Consider the following 21,799-nt stretch of genomic DNA (forward strand, 5'->3'; position numbering starts at 1 on the left):
AAGTTCTTAAACGCAAAACAAAGAAAATCCAGAAATCCGAAACAATGCGAAACCAGAACACGGGCAGGATAGAAAACACTCAGGACAAAACACAGAGTCACAAGTACACAAGGGAGCGCATACTGAAACACAATCAGAAAAGCACACGCAAAGACCCAGCACCTGAGTCAGGGAAGAAAGAATGGTAAATGGACTGCATTTATATAGCGCTTTACAATTGATGCCTCTCATTCGCCAGAGCAGTTGGGGGTTAGGTGCCTTGCTCAAGGACACTTCAACATGCCCGGGGCGGGGTTTGAACAGGCAACCCTCCGACTGCCAGATAATCAGTCTTACCTCCTGAGCTATGTCACTATGTCGAACTTAAATAGACAAGACACTGATGAGACACAGGAGGGCACAATGCACAATCAGGCCACAGAGAGGGAAGGGAAAACGAGACAACCAAAAAACAATAATTGAATAATTGAAAACAATAATACAATTAAACAGGGCAAATGAACAGAACTGAAAACTGAAGTGCCGCCATCTTGCGGCCCAAAAGGGGAAACGCAGACAAACGACAGAACCCTGACAAGTTCCTGAATTTTGTGGAGATACATTTTGCTGATTGTAGTGACACGAATGAGCTGCAATTTTTTTGGGTGCACTTAAATTATGTGCTGGTGCAAATGAAAAAGTTAGGCGCACCAGTGCCACCAATGTAAAAAGTTAGTCTGGAGCCCTGTAGGCTGGTGCATAGCTAGTGGTTAGCAAGTTAGCTTGTCAGTTGGGTAGCTAATGGGAAGAGGGGGATTGGGAGCTTGTACACATTTTATGTTCATGATAACCTTATCAAGAGATGTCTGACCATCTAATTATTTGCACTCCCTAACTTAGTTGTTGCTCAGTTGATGAGAGCCACTTAAAACGAATAGTGGCTAGCTTCCCTGGAACAACATTAGTCTAGTAGTTATGCTCTGTTATGCTGTATCACCATGTCAACTGTGATAATGGCATTTCTGCGATTCTGCTGAAGTTACTCACTTGAATGGTTTTTTAGGAGATACCTTTTTTTACTCTTACTAAAGTAGTTATTTTTATGAGTACTTTTACTTCAACCAGAGTCAATGGGCTCTATTTTTGTACCGGCGCAAGTCTGGCCCAAGCGGACACGCCGGTGTATTTGCAATTTGGCAGGGCGCAACGTGACTTTTCCCCGCTTGCGCCCATTTGCTAATTTCGTGGCTCGACATGAACCCATCTGCGCCGAGACGGGTGGGATGGCGTAGCTGGGGGTGTGTCGATACGGATACGCCAGCGCAGTACAATTTTGGTGTCTGTTTTGGCGTAAAATTACGTCTGCGTCTCCTCCCGCTCAAAACCACGTCTAAGCGCAGCGCTGGTGATCTTGAGCTATTTTCGTGACTTTAGTGGGCGGGGGCGCACGTGAACGTAGACCTATCCAAAAATCCCCCAGACAGGTTTGGTGGATGTCCTACATATTTCATCCCGCTTACTGAAATAATTAAAACAAGACTACTGAATGCAACCTTCTGAATCAGTTAATCATGAAAAAATAAGCTTGACTCTTGTCTATTTGACTCTATTTGATGTGAATCAAAGGCAGAGGAAGGAAGAGGAGGAGGCATTTATAATACTCGTTACCTCTTCTCAAGCCAATTTAATATCATCAACCCGTGGAGGCCGACTTGCAGTACCATATATTCGGTCATTGTGAGTCTGAACCTCCCGGACAAGTATGTTAGTTTCTTCCTGCGTAAAGTTTGGCTGGCGGAGCCATTACGAAATTGACAATACGCTGCGCCTGTGCGCCACGCTGGTCTTAAAGGGGATGAGAGGAGCAGATTTGATAGGCCATGATTGAAGGCAGCCAGGACACACCTGCTAATAATATATTCCTCCCACTCCAACCCTGCCCCACGCTGCGCCATGGATGCGCTTGGGCCTCTGGTCACCAAATTACCAAAAAAGAGTTGGCCACACCCATGTGTGCCAGCGCTCTGAACTTAGACCTGCGTTTGTTATTTCTAGTGATTTCTTCATTTCAAGTCCAAGAAGAAAGGTTGAACAGTAAAGTGAAATCTGTCTGGCATTTTGGGGATATACTGTGTGAAAATGGTGTGAGTGTTCTCGTGTGCACGCGTGGATATGTGTGCAAGTGTGTTTATGCCTGGGTAAAATATGTACATACACAGTACAGGCATATGCATATACAGTAGCATTCTACTTCCTGTTCTTCCTTCCTGTATGGTTCAAACTCTCACCAGAGCCTTGTGTACATTATAAAAATCTGAATGTTCTGCCATTTTAAACAAATTCAGAATACCCAATGTTACTAATGTATTTTCCTGTATTTTGAAAATACAAAATAGATGTATTTTATCTTGATACATTTTCTGGCTCCAGTACTTTGTACATTTAGTTGGGATGTATTTTGTATTTTGTAAAAAGATACATTTTTATGTATCTTTGCCCATCTCTGGGTGTAGAACAGATCAGATCGGCACTAATGCATTTAAATAATGGTGTCATTCTGTAGATAAATGTGATCTCTTAGGTCATCATGAGATTATGTTGTAGGATGTGATTTCTGAGATCATTACACAATAAAATTTGGCATGTATGGGATTATTATGATATTACATGATAAAATTTATGAGATTATTATGAAATTATTGAAATTTACATAGGATATTTTCGTGGTGCATTGGCAAGTAGATTGAAGTTGATAAGTAGAAATTAAAAATATCTTGAATGGTTTTATAGCACATTTAAGCTCACTGTCTTTTTTTAAGCATGGAGTTTGCATATGAAGTCTTTAATGGCCATTCTCAGCTCTGTGATACTGTGATGACATCTTTGCACAGACATTGAAATGTGAACAGGAGCAGTTCATCAGCCACAGTGCAGCCACTGCTGCCTGTAACTGTTTGAAGCTTGTGGGCTAAAAAAAAGAGGCAAATATTCCAACCACCAGCATAGCCTCCCATTTTAAAATCACTCACCACACACACGCAAGCACACGCATACTCACACACACACACATTACATTCTAGCTCTGCTACTTAGGAAGTTCCACAGATCACTAGCTCTCTCTCTCTCAGACTGAATATGCTCGTCCTGTTGGTGTCCACACTGCTCTTCTCAGGTACAGTGCACTTCAAACACATCTATTTGAAATATGTGTGTACATAATAGGCCACTTGCCTCTTATTTTGTGTGGTTCAAACCTCTTTGTCATCTTTTTCACCTGCAAAGCAACATTTGCTTACATCCTTTTGTTTTCAGTCTTTAGGCACTTTTACTAGGTAGGCATTTTATACTTTGTAAACATACATGAGCAGGAATTGTTGGTGCTTGGCTTAATCCTCTTGTTGAAGTTATGGGACATTCTGAAATTCGGTCAGCTCCAGGAGCTCAACAGGCTGCTCCAGTACTTACTCAGTGTTTTTGCATCCTGTGACCAGAGTCAACTGCTGGCATAAATGGTTTATGCGGCCATTTTGGGCCACAACTGGGGATGGGCCACACAACACAGGTTTCAAATGTTTTTATTTTATTTCATTGAAAGTCGTTTAAATTGTGCAGTATTCAGAGGGCACGGATAGTCAAGTCAAGTCAAGTCAAAGTTAATTTATATAGTACATTTTCAACAAGCACAGTTGAACAAAGTGCTTGAACAGACTTAAAATAACAAAAACGAATATAAAAGTAATAAAAAATTAGAATAAACGGAAACAATAAACTTGGTAATAAAAGAATTACATCGAAGATATAAACAAGGTGACAAGCTCAACTCAAATTGAATGCCAACGAGAAGAGGTGGGTCTTCAGCCGCGACTTAAAAGACTCTAGGGTCTGAGCAGTTCTTATATGAAAAGGTAGGCTGTTCCAGAGATCAGGGGCAGCTAGTGCAAAGGCTCGGCCACCTCTATTTTTGTGCCTGGATCTCGGAACATTCAAGAGCTTCTGGTTGGCCGACCTTAGTGCTCTAACTGGAGTATGATGCTGCAAAAGTGCAAGGATAGCTGTTTTTATGCTATTGCTCTTGTGCTAATTCCCCGATCTGTGAACACACTGACAAATCCCCATCCCCCCAACCCCCCCAACCCCCACCCCTTGGTTCATGATGTCATGTCATGACAACACTGCCCATGACAGCCCTGCACTGAGATGGAAATTGTGCGGTATTCAGAGGGCTCGGATTGCTGTTTTGATGCTTTTGCTCTTGCGCCGATGTCCTGGTCTGTGACCACACTGACAAATCCCCATCCCCCCCACGCCCCCCACCCCTCACCCCTCGGTTCATGATGTCATGTCATGACAGCCCTGCATTTATAGATGGAAAGTTTGCCAAGTTAATTTTGTACAGCTGAGTTTGTTTTTAACTTGAATGCCGTTTAACTTTGAATGCTGTTGAAAGATGTTGATGTGTAAAAGTACCCAGTAAGTGTACTAGATTTAATCAAAGAAAACCTTTTATAAAAGTGCAATGATACCGTGTAAGACTGTTTGTATTTGATGATATAATGTGTGCTATACAGTATATCTGCAGGACAGATTTTGTTTTAAAGTTTTAAAATGAACATTTCTCTGTTTTTTCCAGTTTCCAGAGCTGAGGAGTCTTTGTTTGTGCGTAAGGGAAGCTCTGTTTGTCTGGATGTGCGGAGAGATGCAGAACCCCCGTTTAGCATGTTTGTTTGGAAATTTAATATCACTACATTTATACACATGTATGTGGGAAACGCCTTCACAACATTTTCAGATTATAAGAACAAAGCAGAATTTGATGAAAAGAACCTCTCTCTGCTGCTGAAGAACGTGCAGGAGAGAGACAGTGGGATCTACACAGCAAGGATAACTGATATTGAGGGAAAGGAGAGAGATGTTGCTTCCTACAGGCTCATAGTTCAAGGTAGAAATAACACACTGTTTTACAGTCTCTGTGTACAATACAATCATGAGGGTGCTAAAAAGATATGGGTGGAGAATACATCGATACTAATGCATTTAAATAATGCTGTCATCCTGCAGATAAATGTGATTTCTGACATTATCATGAGATTATGTCATTTGATGATATTTCTCAGTTTATTATAAGATTATATGGTTTAATTTGAATATATGGGATTATTATTGCCAATTTAATGTATGAGATTATTATGAGACTATAGGGTGTAATGTGTCACATCTTTGGCCCAGTGGATTGGTTGTTGTTTTGCAGAGGCCCCGCCCACACCCGAGGTGGGAGTGGCGTTACTCTCCTCTGCTGGAGGGTTCTGTAAGGTGTCAGTGAACTGCTCTGCTAAAGACACCTGGGCCAGCTACACCTGTGACCATGACGACTGCACACAGGTAGCAAATACAACCTCTCCGACAGGAGTCAACATCATCGTTACGGCAACTAACAGGACCATCCACTGCAGCAGCAGTAACCGGGTCGACATAAAGACGCGATCAGAATCCATAAAGGACTTCTGTAAGTCTGTCTGTCTGTGCATAAATCCTGAAGGTTTGTCTGTGGGAAATGTCTAGAAGAGTATGTGGATAAAGTCTGAAAGTCTGTGGGTATCGTGTCTATATTTCTGTCTGTCATGTTCATATGTTTGTCAGGCATCTGTGATTCTGTCAGTTGTTTATATACATTTAAGGCTGCAGGCAGTAGTGTTCGCCTTGAGATATTGTTCTGGTGTTCATTCCTTGTAACTTTTCCTGCCAGTGAGCGTGTGTGTGTTGTTTGTGGTGAGTGTATATGAATGTATTTGTGTGTACAAGTGTTTGAGAGTGTATGATATGAGTGTGTGCATGGGCATGTGACAGTATGTGTAGGTGTGTGTATGTTTGAATGTGTGTATGCACAAATACACGTGTGTGTGTGTGTGTGTGTGTGTTTTGGTGTATGTACGTGTGTTTGTGTGTAAGACTAGTCTCTGTGGGGCCCTGTGTGATGTTCTTTATTTCCTGTAGGTGCTCCAGTAACACCATCTCCTGGCCTCTCACTGTGTGCGCTAAAGTCAGTGCTGTTCTCCCTGGGTCTGGTTGCCATGGTTTCGGCTGTCATCGCAGTTAATGCCAGAGAGAGGTGCTGCAGGTCAGTCATGGTCATTCCTGTGTTTACATCTCTCATCAGCAGTGAGCTTGAATCTGACACACTCAGTGACCTCTTTAAAAAGCATCCAAACAAACTCACATACTCTGCCCCTCACTCACACTCTACGCCTCACACACTCTACCACACACGCACATGCTCTACCGCACACTCACACACTTTACCACTCTGTCACACACTACCTCACACTCACTCTACTTGACACTCACACACTCTAACTTACACTGTACCGTTCACTCACTCACTCCACCACACACTCACACACTCTACCCCTCACCCACACACTACCACACACCTTACACATTACTCACTCACCCCTACCACACACTCACACACTAACTATCATACTCACACAACTCACACACACTACACACACTACACACACTACACTCCACACTCTACCACACACTCACACACCACTTACACATACACATCTACCACTACAACTCCACACTACACATCTCACCACTCTACCCACATCACACACCTACTACCACACTCCCACACTCACACACACTACACTCACCCATCTCACACCTCTACCCACACTCCACACACTCTACACATCTCACCACTCTACCCACTCAACACTCTACACACATCACACCCTCCACCACACACTCACTCTACCAACATACAACTCACTCACTCACTACCACCCCACTTCTCACTACATCTACCACACTCCACCACAACTCTAATAAACGCTGTATTGTTTCATGTGGATTTTGGATGTTGTAATGAAGTTAAAATTATTTATTTTTGTTGTTTTTTTTTCAGAGATCAATCAGGACTGAAGGATAAATCTGTCAGAGGGGAGGAGAGAATTAATATCTGAAATAACTGTGTGTGTGCATGTGTGTGTGTATGTGCATGTGTATGTGTATGTAAGTGTGCGTGCTTGCATGTGTGAGTGTGTGTGTGTGTGTTTTGCGTACGTGTGCGTGTGCGTATGTGTGCATGCGTGTGTGCGTGTGTGTTTGTATCAAAAAACTACAAGCTCATGAATGCATATAGCTAAAACAAGCAATCCTAGCAATGCAGTGCAGTACATATTTAAAATATTTCACCAGCACCACCCCAACCTTTGGGAGGCAAAACACAAGCACACAATCATATTGGGGGTGACCTGATAATTAACTAGTTTGTTCAAGCTTTGCTGTGATTCATTGCAATGCTTTTTAAGCTATGATGTGATCTTAACTGTATATTTTAAGTTTTTTGTTTCAAACTTCTATGTTTTTTATATTTGTGAGCTTAATTCTTCATGTGCTTTTGGATTTTTATGTGTTTTTGGATTATGAGCTTTTCATCCACTCGAGCCAAAGATGATTTTCCATCTGATGAAAAATAAAGTTTTCTGAATCGAAAGTAGTCATACTTTTGCTCAAATGAATCCTTAATAAGCATTCAATTAAAGGAAAACATGAAATTGTATGGTAAAAAAAAAACAAAAAAACACAAAGGAAATATATTTCAAATGAAATGACATTAAGTTTAGGTTCAACATCATGCAATAAATATTGATTAAATACTGAATGAGTTTTAGGGCACGTGTAGTTCCACTAAACCAGACTGCAGTTTTTGTGATTAACCCCTATATTCAATCAAACACAGGTACCCATATTAAGGGCATATGCAATTCAGCCAAAGCAGACTTAAATGGTTTTGTATTCACTCAACGAAGCCTTTAGGTTCTTTAAGACTGAAAAATCCATGAAACAGGAACAGGTGTGGCCTGAATGTTTCCTGATGACCCAGGCTAGTAGCAGAAGCTATTTTTGAATGATCAAGAGATTGTGTAGTTTGAAAAAAAACCTGTTTGCTTCTCTCCAACCATAAAATCCTCAGTTTTAACACAGTTAATTAATATTTGAGGGTGAAAGAAATTGAATAATGCAATAATTAGGAATTTTTGACTTTCACATTAAGGGCATATGGCATGTAGTTAATAATTTTTATGAAATAATGAAGAGGAAATAAATTTTTAAAAACTTCACATAATTTGTACAGATTAAAACAGACTTTTTTCAACTTTTAACAGTAAAATTAAAATCAGGGCCGCCCGTCCTGTAGGCGAGATACGCACTGGGCGTTGGGCCCCGCCTTCCTCGAAAAGAGCCCCTCATTGGCTTAAAAACCACGCGGAGAAAGAGACACGGCACCCCAGTCTGCTACCGCAATCTCCACCACATGGTCTGTGATCACAATTTAAGGTGTGAGATTGCAGATATGTGACTAGGATGTTCTTAACCGACCATTCTAATGCCGATGTAACAATCTCTACCTTTAAGTGAAAACAGTGACGTTTTCAAACACTTAGATCTTTTAAAAACCTTGAAAACAAAGCATTCCAAAAAGCCTACTCTTCTAAGGGTTAAGATGCACCCTTATTCACGGTGGCATATGTGGACTCAGGTTTTGTTGGACGATCTCCTGCTAGTCCCAACATGTCATAGACTGTGTTCACCTCCAGGTGGCGCTCTGGGTTTGCAGTGGTGACTGTGTCATACATGGTTTCAACTGTGCTTATATTACTGTGCACCACACCCAGACCCTACGGACAGACAGATACAGGGACAGATAGTGCAGTCACTGCTGCCTGTAACTGAAACACACTTCCTGTTTGAAGCTTGTGGGTAAAAAAAAAAAGAGGCAAATATTCAAACATACAGCATAGCCTCCCATTTTAAAATCACTCACCACACACACGCAAACACACACATACTCACACAGACACACATTACATTCTAACTGCTACTGAGGAAGTTCCACAGATCATTAGCTCTCTCTCTCTCAGACTGAAAATGCTCGTCCTGTTGGTGTCCACACTGCCCTTCTCAGGTACAGTGCACTTCAAACACATCTATTTGAAATATGTGTGTATATAATGGGTCACTTGCCTCTTATTTTGTGTGGTTAAAACCTCTTCATCACCTTTGTCACCTGCAAAGCAACATTTGCTTCCATCCTTTTCATTGGGCGGCAGTGTATTATAATGGGTAGGGAACTGGTCTTGTAACTGAGAGGTCACAGGTTTGATCTGCGGGTAGGACATTGTCGTTGTGCCCTTAAACAAGGTACTTAACCTGCATTACTTCAGTATACATCCAGCTGTATAAATGGATGCAAATTAAAGTGCAATGCCAAATGTTGTGTAAGTCGCTCTGGATAAGAGTGTCTGCTAAAAATGCCTGTAATGTAATTTCCATTTACAGGCACTTTTACTAGGTATACTTTTATACTTTGTAAACATACATGAGCATTTTTTCTTTTTCTGATCGCTCATCCCAGTGAACGACGTTTGCCTCCAGAAGAAGTTGTTGGTGTTGAGCTTGATGCTCTTGTTGAAGTTACGGGACATTCGGAAATTTGGTCAGCTCCAGGAGCACAACGGGATGCTCGAGTACTTACTCAGAGCTTTTTTGCATACCGTGACCAGAGTCAGCTGCTGGCATGAACGGTCCCTTTGGCCATTTTGTGCCACAACCACAGATGGGCCACACAACTCAGTTTTCAAATGTTATTTTATTGAAAGGCGTTTAAATTGTGCAGTATTCAGAGGGCATGGATAGCTGTTTCAATGCTATTGCTCATGCTCTGATTCCCTGGCCTGTGACCACACTGACAAATCTCCCGCCCACCCCCCACCCCTTGTGTCCTGACATCATGTCATGACAGCACTGCCCTGCATTTATAGATGGAAAGTTTTCCAGGTTCCTTTGAACATGAGTTCATTTCCCCAAAAGGGGAAATACAAACCGAGAATTTTAACTTTTAATAGGAACAAAAACAAGGCCCAGGGCAAGTCTCAAAAAGTCAAAACAAAGTTCTTAAATGCAAAACAAAGAAAATCCAGAAATCCGAAACAATGCGAAACCAGAACACGGGCAGGATAGAAAACACTCAGGACAAAACACAGAGTCACAAGTACACAAGGACGCATCAAACACAATCAGAAAAGCAACGCAAAGACCCAGCACCTGAGTCAGGAAGAAAGAATGGTAAATGGACTGCATTTATATAGCGCTTACAATTGATGCTCTCATTCACCAGAGCAGTTGGGGGTTAGGTGCCTTGCTCAAGGACACTTCAACATGCCCGGGCGGGCTTGAACGCAACCCTCCGACTGCCAGATAATCAGTCTTACCTCCTGAGCTATGTCACTATGTCGAACTTAAATAGACAAGACACTGATGAGACACAGGAGGGCACAATGCACAATCAGGCCACAGAGAGGGAAGGGAAAACGAGACAACCAAAAAACAATAATTGAATAATTGAAAACAATAATACAATTAAACAGGGCAAATGAACAGAACTGAAAACTGAAGTGCCGCCATCTTGCGGCCCAAAAGGGGAAACGCAGACAAACCACAGAACCCTGACAAGTTCCTGAATTTTGTGTAGATAAATTTTGCTGATTGTAGTGACACGAATGAGCTGCAATTTTTTTGGGTGCACTTAAATTATGTGCTGGTGCAAATGAAAAAGTTAGGCGCACCAGTGCCACCAATGTAAAAAGTTAGTCTGGAGCCCTGTAGGCTGGTGCATAGCTAGTGGTTAGCAAGTTAGCTTGTCAGTTGGGTAGCTAATGGGAAGAGGGGGATTGGGAGCTTGTACACATTTTATGTTCATCATAACCTTATCAAGAGATGTCTGACCATCTAATTATTTGCACTCCCTAACTTAGTTGTTGCTCAGTTGATGAGAGCCACTTAAAATGAATAGTGGCTAGCTTCCCTGGAACAACATTAGTCTAGTAGTTATGCTCTGTTATGCTGTATCACCATGTCAACTGTGATAATGGCATTTCTGCGATTCTGCTGAAGTTACTCACTTCAGTGGTTTTTTACGAGATACCTTTTTTTACTCTTACTCAAGTAGTTATTTTTATGAGTACTTTTACTTCAACCAGAGTCAATGGGCTCTATTTTCGTACCGGCACAAGTCTGGTCCAAGCGGACACGCCGGTGTATTTGCAATTTGGCAGGGCGCAACGTGATTTTTCCCCGCTTGCGCCCATTTGCTAATTTCGTGGCTCGACATGAACCCGTCTGCGCCGAGACGGGTGGGATGGCGTAGCTGGGGGTGTGTCGATACGGATACGCCAGCGCGGTACAATTTTGGTGTCTGTTTTGGCGTAAAATCACGCCTGCGTCTCCGCCCGCTATAACTACGTCTAAGCGCAGCGCTGGTGATCTTGAGCTTTTTTCGTGACTTTAGTGGGTGGGGACGCACGTGAACGTAGACCTATCCAAAAATCCCCCAGACAGGTTTGGTGGATGTCCTACATATTTCATCCCGCTTACATAAATAATTAAAACAAGACTACTGAATGCAACCTTCTGAATCAGTTAATCATGAAAAAATAAGCTTGACTCTTGTCTATTGAATTTGATGTGAATCAAAGGCAGAGGAAGGAAGAGGAGGAGGCATTTATAATACTCGTTACCTCTTCCCAAGCCAATTTAACATCATCAACCCGTGGAGGCCGACTTGCAGTACCATATATTCGGTCATTGTGAGTCTGAACCTCCCGGACTAGTATGTCAGTTTCTACCTGTGTAAAGTTTGCCTGGCGGAGCCGGTCTGGCGCATCTTCAGCCATTACGGAATTGACAATACGCTGCGCCTGTGCGCCACGTCGGTCTTAAAGGGGATGAGAGGAGCTGATTTGATTGGCCATGATTGAAGGCAGCCAGGACATACCTGCTAATAATGTATTCCTCCCACTCCAACCCTGCCCCACACTGCGCCATGGATGCGCTTGGGCCTCTGGTCACCAAATTACCAAAAAAGAGTTGGCCACACCCATGTGCTCCAGCGCTCTGAACTTAGACCTGCGTTTGTTATTTCTAGTGATTTCTTCATTTCAAGTCCAAGAAGAAAGGTTGAACAGTAAAGTGAAATCTGTCTGGAATTTTGGGGATATACTGTGTGAAAATGGTGTGAGTGTTCTCGTGTGCACGTGTGGATATGTGTGCAAGTGTGTTTATGCCTGGGTAAAATATGTACATACACAGTACAGGCATATGCATATACAGTAGCATTCTACTTCCTGTTCTTCCTTCCTGTATGGTTCAAACTCTCACCAGAGCCTTGTGTACATTATAAAAATCTGAATGTTCTGCCATTTTAAACAAATTCAGAATACCAAATGTTTCTAATGTATTTTCCTGTATTTTGAAAATACAAAATAGATGTATTTTATCTTGATACATTTTCTGGCTCCAGTACTTTGTACATTTAGTTGAGGGGTATTTTGTATTTTGTAAAAAAATACATTTTGATGTATCTTTGCCCATCTCTGGGTGTAGAACAGATCAGATTTGCACTAATGCATTCAAATAATGGTGTCATTCTGTAGATAATCTCATGATGACCTAAGAGATCACATTTATGTTGTAGGATGTGATTTCTGAGATCATTACACAATAAAATTTGGCATGTATGGGATTATTATGATATTACATGATAAAATTTATGAGATTATTATGAAATTATTGAAATTCACATTGGATATTTTCGTGGTGCACTGGCAAGTAGATTAAAGTTGATAAGTAGAAATTTAAAATATCTTGAATGGTTTTATAGCACATTTAAGCTCACTGTCTTTTTTTAAGCGTGGAGTTTGCATATGAAGCCTTTAATGGTCATTCTCAGCTCTGTGATACTGTGATGACATCTTTGCACAGACATTGAAATGTGAACAGGAGCAGTTCATCAGCCATAGTGCAGCCACTGCAGGCTGTAACTGTTTGAAGCTTGTGGGCTAAAAAAAAGAGGCAAATATTCCAACCACCAGCATAGCCTCTCATTTTAAAATCACTCACCACACACACGCAAACACACACATACTCACACACACACATTACATTCCAACTGCTACTGAGGAAGTTCCACAGATCACTAGCTGTCTCTCTCTCTCAGACTGAAAATGCTCGTCCTGTTGATGTCCACACTGCTCTTCTCAGGTACAGTGCACTTCAAACACATCTATTTGAAATATGCGTGTATATAATAGGCCACTCGCCTCTTATTTTGTGTGGTTCAAACCTCTTTGTCATCTTTTTCACCTGCAAAGCAACATTTCCTTACATACTTCTGATTTCCATCTATAGGCACTTTTAGAAGGTAGGCATTTTATACTTTGTAAACATAAGCCGCGTTTCCACCGCAGGAACTATACCCCGGAACTAGGAACCTTTTGAGGAACTCAGTGCGTTTCCACCGCAGGAACTAGGGTCTAAATTTAGTTCTGGGGGCTTTGTTTTACCCCCCAAAACGTTCCTTCTCGGGGGGTAGTACTTTCCGAAAGTACAGGAACCTTTTGGGTGGAGCTTGCAGCGCTGAACATTTCTGATTGGTCGAGTACTCGTAGCATTTGTGTTGTATTTATTTTCCGCCATTACCCGCCATGTTTGAAAATATGCAGCGGCAAACCAATTTATTTTCATAATAACTTCAAATCAAACTTGTATGTTATGCGGCGCAGTAGCCTACTTTTGGTTATAGCCTGTCAACGTCTTGGAATTATAACGTGTGCTCTTCTGTTCTTTTCTTGCTTTAGTATTCGTTTTATAAAATGCTACGCATTCGTGCTGGGACAGCATATTACGTAGGCTACCAAAACATTCAAACGGATTAATTCGGTTGCTGAATATTTTCTTCCGGATTTTCTTTGTTAGCCCGTTGTAATTGACTCAAAACGTTTGATACAGTTATGTGAGGTATGCGGTAGTTCTGCATAATTAACATTGGTGATACAGTACAAGCAAACTGGAAATCACCTTCCGCACTTTTTATCCGGGTAAAATAACAGGTTAATTCTAGTAATCTTCCCTTTAGCTTTTTCAGACTGCCGTAATTTTACTCAATTTTACTGCCATTTTTCAATTCCACGAAAAGACCAGGGAGACTATGGACTCATTTATGGTGCATGGTTCGCATCTGGAGGGCACACTTCACTGCTCAGCTAGCAGTAACTTCGAAGGAAAGCAAACGGTGGCTGTACCACTACTAATTTACATTTTCACGCAAGTCCGAGTTTTCGTTCTATTCTTGTCATTTTGCGATTAGCCTATATGGAATTGACGACGAGAAAGTAATAAAACAGCAAATTGTTTACAACGTGTGCATGTTTTCTGCTGTTAATGAATGTGTTTGAGAGGATATATGAAAATCAATAAATACAAAAGTAACCAAAAATATAGTAATTGTTGGTAACCCGTTGTATATAAGTGGAATAAACCCCTCCGGGCTGTCCCGGTTATTAGAAAATAATGTAGGCTACTTCGGTGGTAGTATGGGGTTACAGAAGAAATCATATGACAGATGGACCGACGACAACGTCAGTGGGCTAATTTGCCTAATCTTCGCGGGACTTTAGACCCCGGTGGAAACCAGGCAGACAACCATTGGCTGAAGGAACCTTTTAGTTCCTGGTAAAGTAGTTCCTGGGACTGAAAGTTCCGGGTAATTTTGGTGGAAACGCGGCTATACATGAGCAGGAATTTTTGGTGCTGGGCTTAATCCTCTTGTTGAAGTTATGGGACATTCTGAAATTCGGTCAGCTCCAGGAGCTCAACAGGCTGCTCCAGTACTTACTCAGTGTTTGTGCATCCCGTGACCAGAGTCAACTGCTGGCATAAACGGTTTATGCGGCCATTTTGGGCCACATCTGGGGATGGGCAACACAACACAGGTTTCAAATGTTTTTATTTTATTTCATTGAAAGCCGTTTAAATTGTGCAGTATTCAGAGGGCACGTCAAGTCAAAGTTTATTTATATAGCACATTTACAACAACCACAGTTGAACAAAGTGCTTGAACAGACTCAAAATACCAAAAACAAATATAAAAGTAATAAAAAATTTGAATAAAAGGAAACAATAAACATGGTAATAAAAGAATTATATCGAAGATAACAACAAGGTGACAAGCTCAACTGAAATTGAATGCCAACGAGAAGAGGTGGGTCTTCAGCAGCGACTTAAAAGACTCTAGGGTCTGAGCAGTTCTTATATGAAAAGGTAGGGCTGTTCCAGAGATTAGGGGCAGCTAGTGCAAAGGCTTGGTCACCTCTATTTTTGTGCCTGGATCTCGGAACATCCAAGAGCATGTGGTTGGCCGACCTTAGTGCTCTAACTGGAGTATGATGCTGCAAGAGTGCAAGGATAGCTGTTTTGATGCTATTGCTCTTGCGCTAATTCCCCGGTCTGTGAACACACTGACAAACCCCCATCCCCCGCCACGGGGATTATGATTATGAAATCAGGGCAGAATTTGATCAAAAGAACTTCACTCTGCTGCTGAAGAATGTGCAGGAGAGAGACGGTGGGATCTACACAGCATTGATAACTGAAGAGGGACAGCCAAAAGATATTGTGCTATCCAGGCTACTCGGCTACTCATTTCGAGAGCTATTCAGCAAACGAGCACGAGTATTCAGTTGATGCATGTGCAGCATTCTTCCTACTACTCAGCTTATTGGTGGAGTCCTAATTACGGTCAATTAGTTCCATCTGGTGTCATTCTGTATAACTCCCCTCTAAGAACAGCTTGTTGCTTTCGCGTCTAATTCTCATTGCGCAAAGAGCCGGTAAGGTGCTTAGTATTTAAGAAGAGAAGAGAAGAGAAGAGAAGAGAAGAGAAGAGAAGAGAAGAGAAGAGAAAGAGAAGAGAAGAGAAGAGAAGAGAAGAGAAGAGAAGAGAAGAGAAGAGAAGAGAAGAGAAGAGAAGAGAAGAGAGGAGAAGAAGACTTGTTAAGTTGGTATAGTTTAGAGCAAGTTTGAGTTAGCTGTTATACTGATAGTGGGTTTCTGGTGACTTGATTCACTCTACCATCAGTCAGCCTCCTTTGTTTTGCTCCTATCTTACCTTACCTCAGAGTGAGGTTGAATTTTCTGTTCATTTATCTTACTTCTTTTTGTTTGTTTATTTCCCATCCCTGTCTCTCACGAGACCTAGTGGTAAAGAGCCCCTCTTATATTCTGAATATTTGTTTGCGTGCAGTCCTATCCTCCCTCCCCAAACCATTACACCTACAGGCTCACAGTTCAAGGTAGAAATAACACACTGTTTTAAGGTCTCTGTGTACAATGCAATCATAAGGGTGCTAAAAAGATATGGGTGGAGAATACATCGATACTAATGCATTTAAATAATGCTGTCAATCTGTAGATAAATGTGATTTCTGAGATTATCATGAGATTATATCACTTATCATAAATTTGCATATGTGTTGGTATGAGTGTGTGTGCGTGTGTGCATGTGGGTATGAGTGTGTGAACGTGTGTGCGTGTGGGTAATTCATTGTGGCATTTTACATCTGCCAGCTCACCATTAGACACACTGAACTCTTTTTCTGTACACCAGCCACAAAGCCCCAGTGTTGTAACGAACCCCCTGATATTTCCTGATAATTACAGGATTTGTCTCTTGCTAATTTCTACCAATGCCCCATTGCTCTACTGACAAACGTCTGACAACCTGAAAATTTGTAGAATAGGTTTAAATGTCACATTTTTCAGCACAAAAAGACAGAAATCATAAATTATACATTAGGCTGATGGTTATTATTTTTTTTACTGTGAAGTACATTGCAAATATCAGTTTCATACTGTATTACACATTCTGCCATTAAATGTGGTTCGGATATACAATGGTGATTTGTTACTGTATTAGTTTGGATGCTATAAAATGTGTTATTGTGCAATAATAGCTTGCAAGTGATTTGGATTTAAAGTAAGAAAGTCTTTCATAAATGTATGATAATAGCTTGTGAAAGTATTGTATTTCATTGTACTGTATAATGTGTGGTGTATATGGTATCTGCTGAACAGAATTTGTTTTGAAGTATTAAAATGAACATTTCTCTGTTTTTTCCAGTTTCCAGAGCTGAGGAGTCTTTGTCTCTGTTTGTGCGTAAGGGGGGCTCTGTTCGTCTGGATGTGCAGGGATATGAAAAACTCCGGAATGAAGCCCTGTTCTGGCGTTTTAACTCCACAGCCATACTACAATACTTGATCAAGTTTAAAGATCTGACATTTTATAAAGATTATAAGATCAGGACCGAATTTGATCAAAAGAACTTCACTCTGCTGCTGAAGAACGTGCAGGAGAGAGACAGTGGGATCTACACAGCAAAGATAACTGATATTGAAGGACAGCCGAGAGATGTTGCTTCCTACAGGCTCACAGTTCAAGGTAGAAATAACACACTGTTTTACAGTCTCTGTGTACAATACAATCATAAGGGTCCAGTAAAGATATGGGTGGAGAATACATAAATACTAATGCATTTAAATAATGCTGTCATTCTGCAGATAAATGTGATTTCTGAGATTATCATGAGATTATATCACTTGATGATATTTCTCAGATTATTATAAGATTATATGATTAAATTTGCATATGTGTTTGTATGAGTGTGTGTGCGTGTGTGCGTGTGTGCATGTGGGTATGAGTGTGTGAACGTGTGTGCGTGTGGGTAATTCATTGTGGCATTTTACATCTGCCAGCTCACCATTAGACACACTGAACTCTTTTTCTGTACACCAGCCACAAAGCCCCAGTGTTGTAACGAACCCCCTGATATTTCCTGATAATTACAGGATTTGTCTCTTGCTAATTTCTACCAATGCCCCATTGCTCTACTGACAAACGTCTGACAACCTGAAAATTTGTAGAATAGGTTTAAATGTCACATTTTTCAGCACAAAAAGACAGAAATCATAAATGATTCACTAGGCTGATGGTTATTATTTTTTTTACTGTGAAGTACATTGCAAATATCAGTTTCATACTGTATTACACATTCTGCCATTAAATGTGGTTCGGATATACAATGGTGATTTGTTACTGTATTAGTTTGGATGCTATAAAATGTGTTATTGTGCAATAATAGCTTGCAAGTGATTTGGATTTAAAGTAAGAAAGTCTTTCATAAATGTATGATAATAGCTTGTGAAAGTATTGTATTTCATTGTACTGTATAATGTGTGGTGTATATGGTATCTGCTGAACAGAATTTGTTTTGAAGTATTAAAATGAACATTTCTCTGTTTTTTCCAGTTTCCAGAGCTGAGGAGTCTTTGTCTCTGTTTGTGCGTAAGGGGGGCTCTGTTCGTCTGGATGTGCAGGAAAAACTCCAGAATAAAACCCTGTTCTGGTATTTTAACTCCACAGCCATACTACAATACAATATAAAGTTTAAACATCTGAAATTTTATGAAGATTATAAGATCAGGACCATATTTGATCAAAAGAACTTCACTCTGCTGCTGAAGAACGTGCAAGAGAGAGACAGTGGGATCTACACAGCAAGGATAATTGATGATGAAGGAGAGAAGAGAGATGTTGCTTCCTACAGGCTTACAGTTCAAGGTAGAAATAACATACTGTTTTACAGTCTCTGTGTACAATGCAATCATAAGGGTGCTAAAAAGATATGGGTGGAGAATACATCAATACTAATGCATTTAAATAATGCTGTCATTCTGTAGATAAATGTGATTTCTGAGATTATCATGAGATTATATCACTTGATGATATTTTTCAGATTATTATAAGATTATATGATTAAATTTGCATATGTGTTGGTATGAGTGTGTGTGCGTGTGTGCGTGTGTGCATGTGGGTATGAGTGTGTGAACGTGTGTGCGTGTGGGTAATTCATTGTGGCATTTTACATCTGCCAGCTCACCATTAGACACACTGAACTCTTTTTCTGTACACCAGCCACAAAGCCCCAGTGTTGTAACGAACCCCCTGATATTTCCTGATAATTACAGGATTTGTCTCTTGCTAATTTCTACCGATGCCCCATTGCTCTACTGACAAACGTCTGACAACCTGAAAATTTGTAGAATAGGTTTAAATGTCACATTTTTCAGCACAAAAAGACAGAAATCATAAATGATACACTAGGCTGATGGTTATTATTTTTTTTACTGTGAAGTACATTGCAAATATCAGTTTCATACTGTATTACACATTCTGCCATTAAATGTGGTTCGGATATACAATGGTGATTTGTTACTGTATTAGTTTGGATGCTATAAAATGTGTTATTGTGCAATAATAGCTTGCAAGTGATTTGGATTTAAAGTAAGAAAGTCTTTCATAAATGTATGATAATAGCTTGTAAAAGTATTGTATTTCATTGTACTGTATAATGTGTGGTGTATATGGTATCTGCTGAACAGAATTTGTTTTGAAGTATTAAAATGAACATTTCTCTGTTTTTTCCAGTTTCCAGAGCTGAGGAGTCTTTGTCTCTGTTTGTGCGTAAGGGGGGCTCTGTTCGTCTGGATGTGCAGGAAAAACTCCAGAATAAAACCCTGTTCTGGTATTTTAACTCCACAGCCATACTACAATACAATATAAAGTTTAAACATCTGAAATTTTATGAAGATTATAAGATCAGGACCATATTTGATCAAAAGAACTTCACTCTGCTGCTAAAGAACGTGCAGGAGAGAGACAGTGGGATCTACACAGCAAGGATAATTGATGATGAAGGAGAGAAGAGAGATGTTGCTTCCTACAGGCTTACAGTTCAAGGTAGAAATAACACACTGTTTTACAGTCTCTGTGTACAATGCAATCATAAGGGTGCTAAAAAGATATGGGTGGAGAATACATCAATACTAATGCATTTAAATAATGCTGTCATTCTGCAGATAAATGTGATTTCTGAGATTATCATGAGATTATATCACTTGATGATATTTCTCAGATTATTATAAGATTATATGATTAAATTTGCATATGTGTTGGTATGAGTGTGTGTGCGTGTGTGCATGTGGGTATGAGTGTGTGAACGTGTGTGCGTGTGGGTAATTCATTGTGGCATTTTACATTTGCCAGCTCACCATTAGACACACTGAACTCTTTTTCTGTACACCAGCCACAAAGCCCCAGTGTTGTAACGAACCCCCTGATATTTCCTGATAATTACAGGATTTGTCTCTTGCTAATTTCTACCGATGCCCCATTGCTCTACTGACAAACTTCTGACAACCTGAAAATTTGTAGAATAGGTTTAAATGTCACATTTTTCAGCACAAAAATACAGAAATCATAAATGATACACTAGGCTGATGGTTATTATTTTTTTTACTGTGAAGTACATTGCAAATATCAGTTTCATACTGTATTACACATTCTGCAATTAAATGTGGTTCGGATATACAATGGTGATTTGTTACTGTATTGGTTTGGATGCTATAAAATGTGTTGTTGTGCAATAATAGCTTGCAAGTGATTTGGATTTAAAGTAAGAAAGTCTTTCATAAATGTATGATAATAGCTTGTAAAAGTATTGTATTTCATTGTACTGTATAATGTGTGGTGTACATGGTATCTGCTGAACAGAATTTGTTTTGAAGTTTTAAAATGAACATTTCTCTGTTTTTTCCAGTTTCCAGAGCTGAGGAGTCTTTGTTTGTGCGTAAGGGGGGCTCTGTTCATCTGGATGTGCAGGAAAAACTCCAGAATAAAACCCTGTTCTGGTATTTTAGCTCCACAGCCATACTACAATACAATATAAAGTTTAAACATCTGAAATTTTATGAAGATTATAATATCAGGACCGTATTTGATCAAAAGAACTTCACTCTGCTGCTGAAGAACGTGCAGGAGAGAGACAGTGGGATCTACACAGCAGTGATAATTGATGATGAAGGAGAGAAGAGAGATGTTGCTTCCTACAGGCTTACAGTTCAAGGTAGAAATAACACACAGTTTTACAGTCTCTGTGTACAATGCAATCATAAGGGTGCTAAAAAGATATGGGTGGAGAATACATCAATACTATGCATTTAAATAATGCTGTCATTCTGCAGATAAATGTGATTTCTGAGATTATCATGAGATTATATCACTTGATGATATTTCTCAGATTATTATAAGATTATATGGTTAAATTTGAATATATGGGATTATTATTGCCAATTAAATGTATGAGATTATTATGAGACTATAGGGTGCAATGTGTCACATCTTTGGCCCATTGGATTGGTTGTTGTTTTGCAGAGGCCCCGCCCACACCCCAGGTGGGAGTGGGGTTATTCTCCTCTGCTGGAGGGTTCTGTATGGTGTCAGTGAACTGCTCTGCTAAAGACACCTGGGCCAGCTACACCTGTGACCACGCCCACTGCACACAGGTAGCAAATACAACCTTGCAGACAGGAGTCAATATCATCGTCATGGCAACCAATGGGACCATCCACTGCAACAGCAGTAACCAGGTCGACACAAAGACACAATCAAAATCCATGAAGGACGTCTGTAAGTTTGTCTGTCTGTGGATAAAGTCTGAAAGTCTGTCTGTGTCTATATTTCAGTCTGACATGTTTATATGTTTGTCTGGCATCTGTGATTCTGTGAGTTGTTCATGTACATTTAAGGTGCAGGCAGTAGTGTTCGCCATGAGATATTGTTTAGGTGTTCATTCCTTGTAACTTTTCCTGCTTGCAAGTGTGTGTGTGTGTGTGTTGTCTGTGGTGAGTGTATATGAATATATTTGTGTGTACAAGTGTTTGAGAGTGTATGAAATGAGTGTGTGCATGAGCATGTGACAGTGTATGTAGGTGTGTGTGTGTTTGAATGTGTGTATGCACAAATACACATGTGTGTGTGTGTGTGTGTGTGTGTGTTTTGGTGTATGTATGTGTGTTT

The 21,799-nt window shown here is 40.4% G+C and overlaps 2 protein-coding genes across 14 annotated transcripts in view; both read left to right on the forward strand.

Annotated features, from left to right (window-relative positions):
• Positions 1 to 7,486, forward strand: part of LOC135260618 (carcinoembryonic antigen-related cell adhesion molecule 3-like) — a 39,904-nt gene extending 32,418 nt beyond the window's left edge. Inside the window, exons 3-6 of the mRNA XM_064346000.1 lie at positions 4,610 to 4,918; positions 5,228 to 5,482; positions 5,971 to 6,094; positions 6,893 to 7,486. Of these exons, the coding sequence (XP_064202070.1) occupies positions 4,610 to 4,918; positions 5,228 to 5,482; positions 5,971 to 6,094; positions 6,893 to 6,950 (746 nt within the window). The 3' untranslated portion in view covers positions 6,951 to 7,486. The remainder of the gene's footprint in view (positions 1 to 4,609; positions 4,919 to 5,227; positions 5,483 to 5,970; positions 6,095 to 6,892) is intronic.
• LOC135260617 (carcinoembryonic antigen-related cell adhesion molecule 3-like) overlaps positions 1 to 21,799 on the forward strand; it is a 139,243-nt gene that overhangs the window by 7,165 nt on the left and 110,279 nt on the right. For 5 of the 13 annotated variants that reach the window (XM_064345987.1, XM_064345989.1, XM_064345986.1 and 2 more), the window contains exons 2-3: positions 17,006 to 17,323; positions 20,541 to 20,846. In XM_064345987.1, coding sequence (XP_064202057.1) covers positions 17,006 to 17,323; positions 20,541 to 20,846 — 624 coding nt within the window. Of the gene's footprint in view, positions 1 to 3,092; positions 3,152 to 8,834; positions 8,957 to 12,864; positions 13,090 to 17,005; positions 17,324 to 18,190; positions 19,682 to 20,540; positions 20,847 to 21,799 lie in introns of those variants that run through there. The other 8 variants (XM_064345991.1, XM_064345999.1, XM_064345990.1 and 5 more) reach the window with 8 other exon arrangements.

The sequence above is a fragment of the Anguilla rostrata genome, chromosome 8 (assembly GCF_018555375.3).
Source record: "Anguilla rostrata isolate EN2019 chromosome 8, ASM1855537v3, whole genome shotgun sequence".
Classification (NCBI taxonomy): domain Eukaryota; kingdom Metazoa; phylum Chordata; class Actinopteri; order Anguilliformes; family Anguillidae; genus Anguilla; species Anguilla rostrata.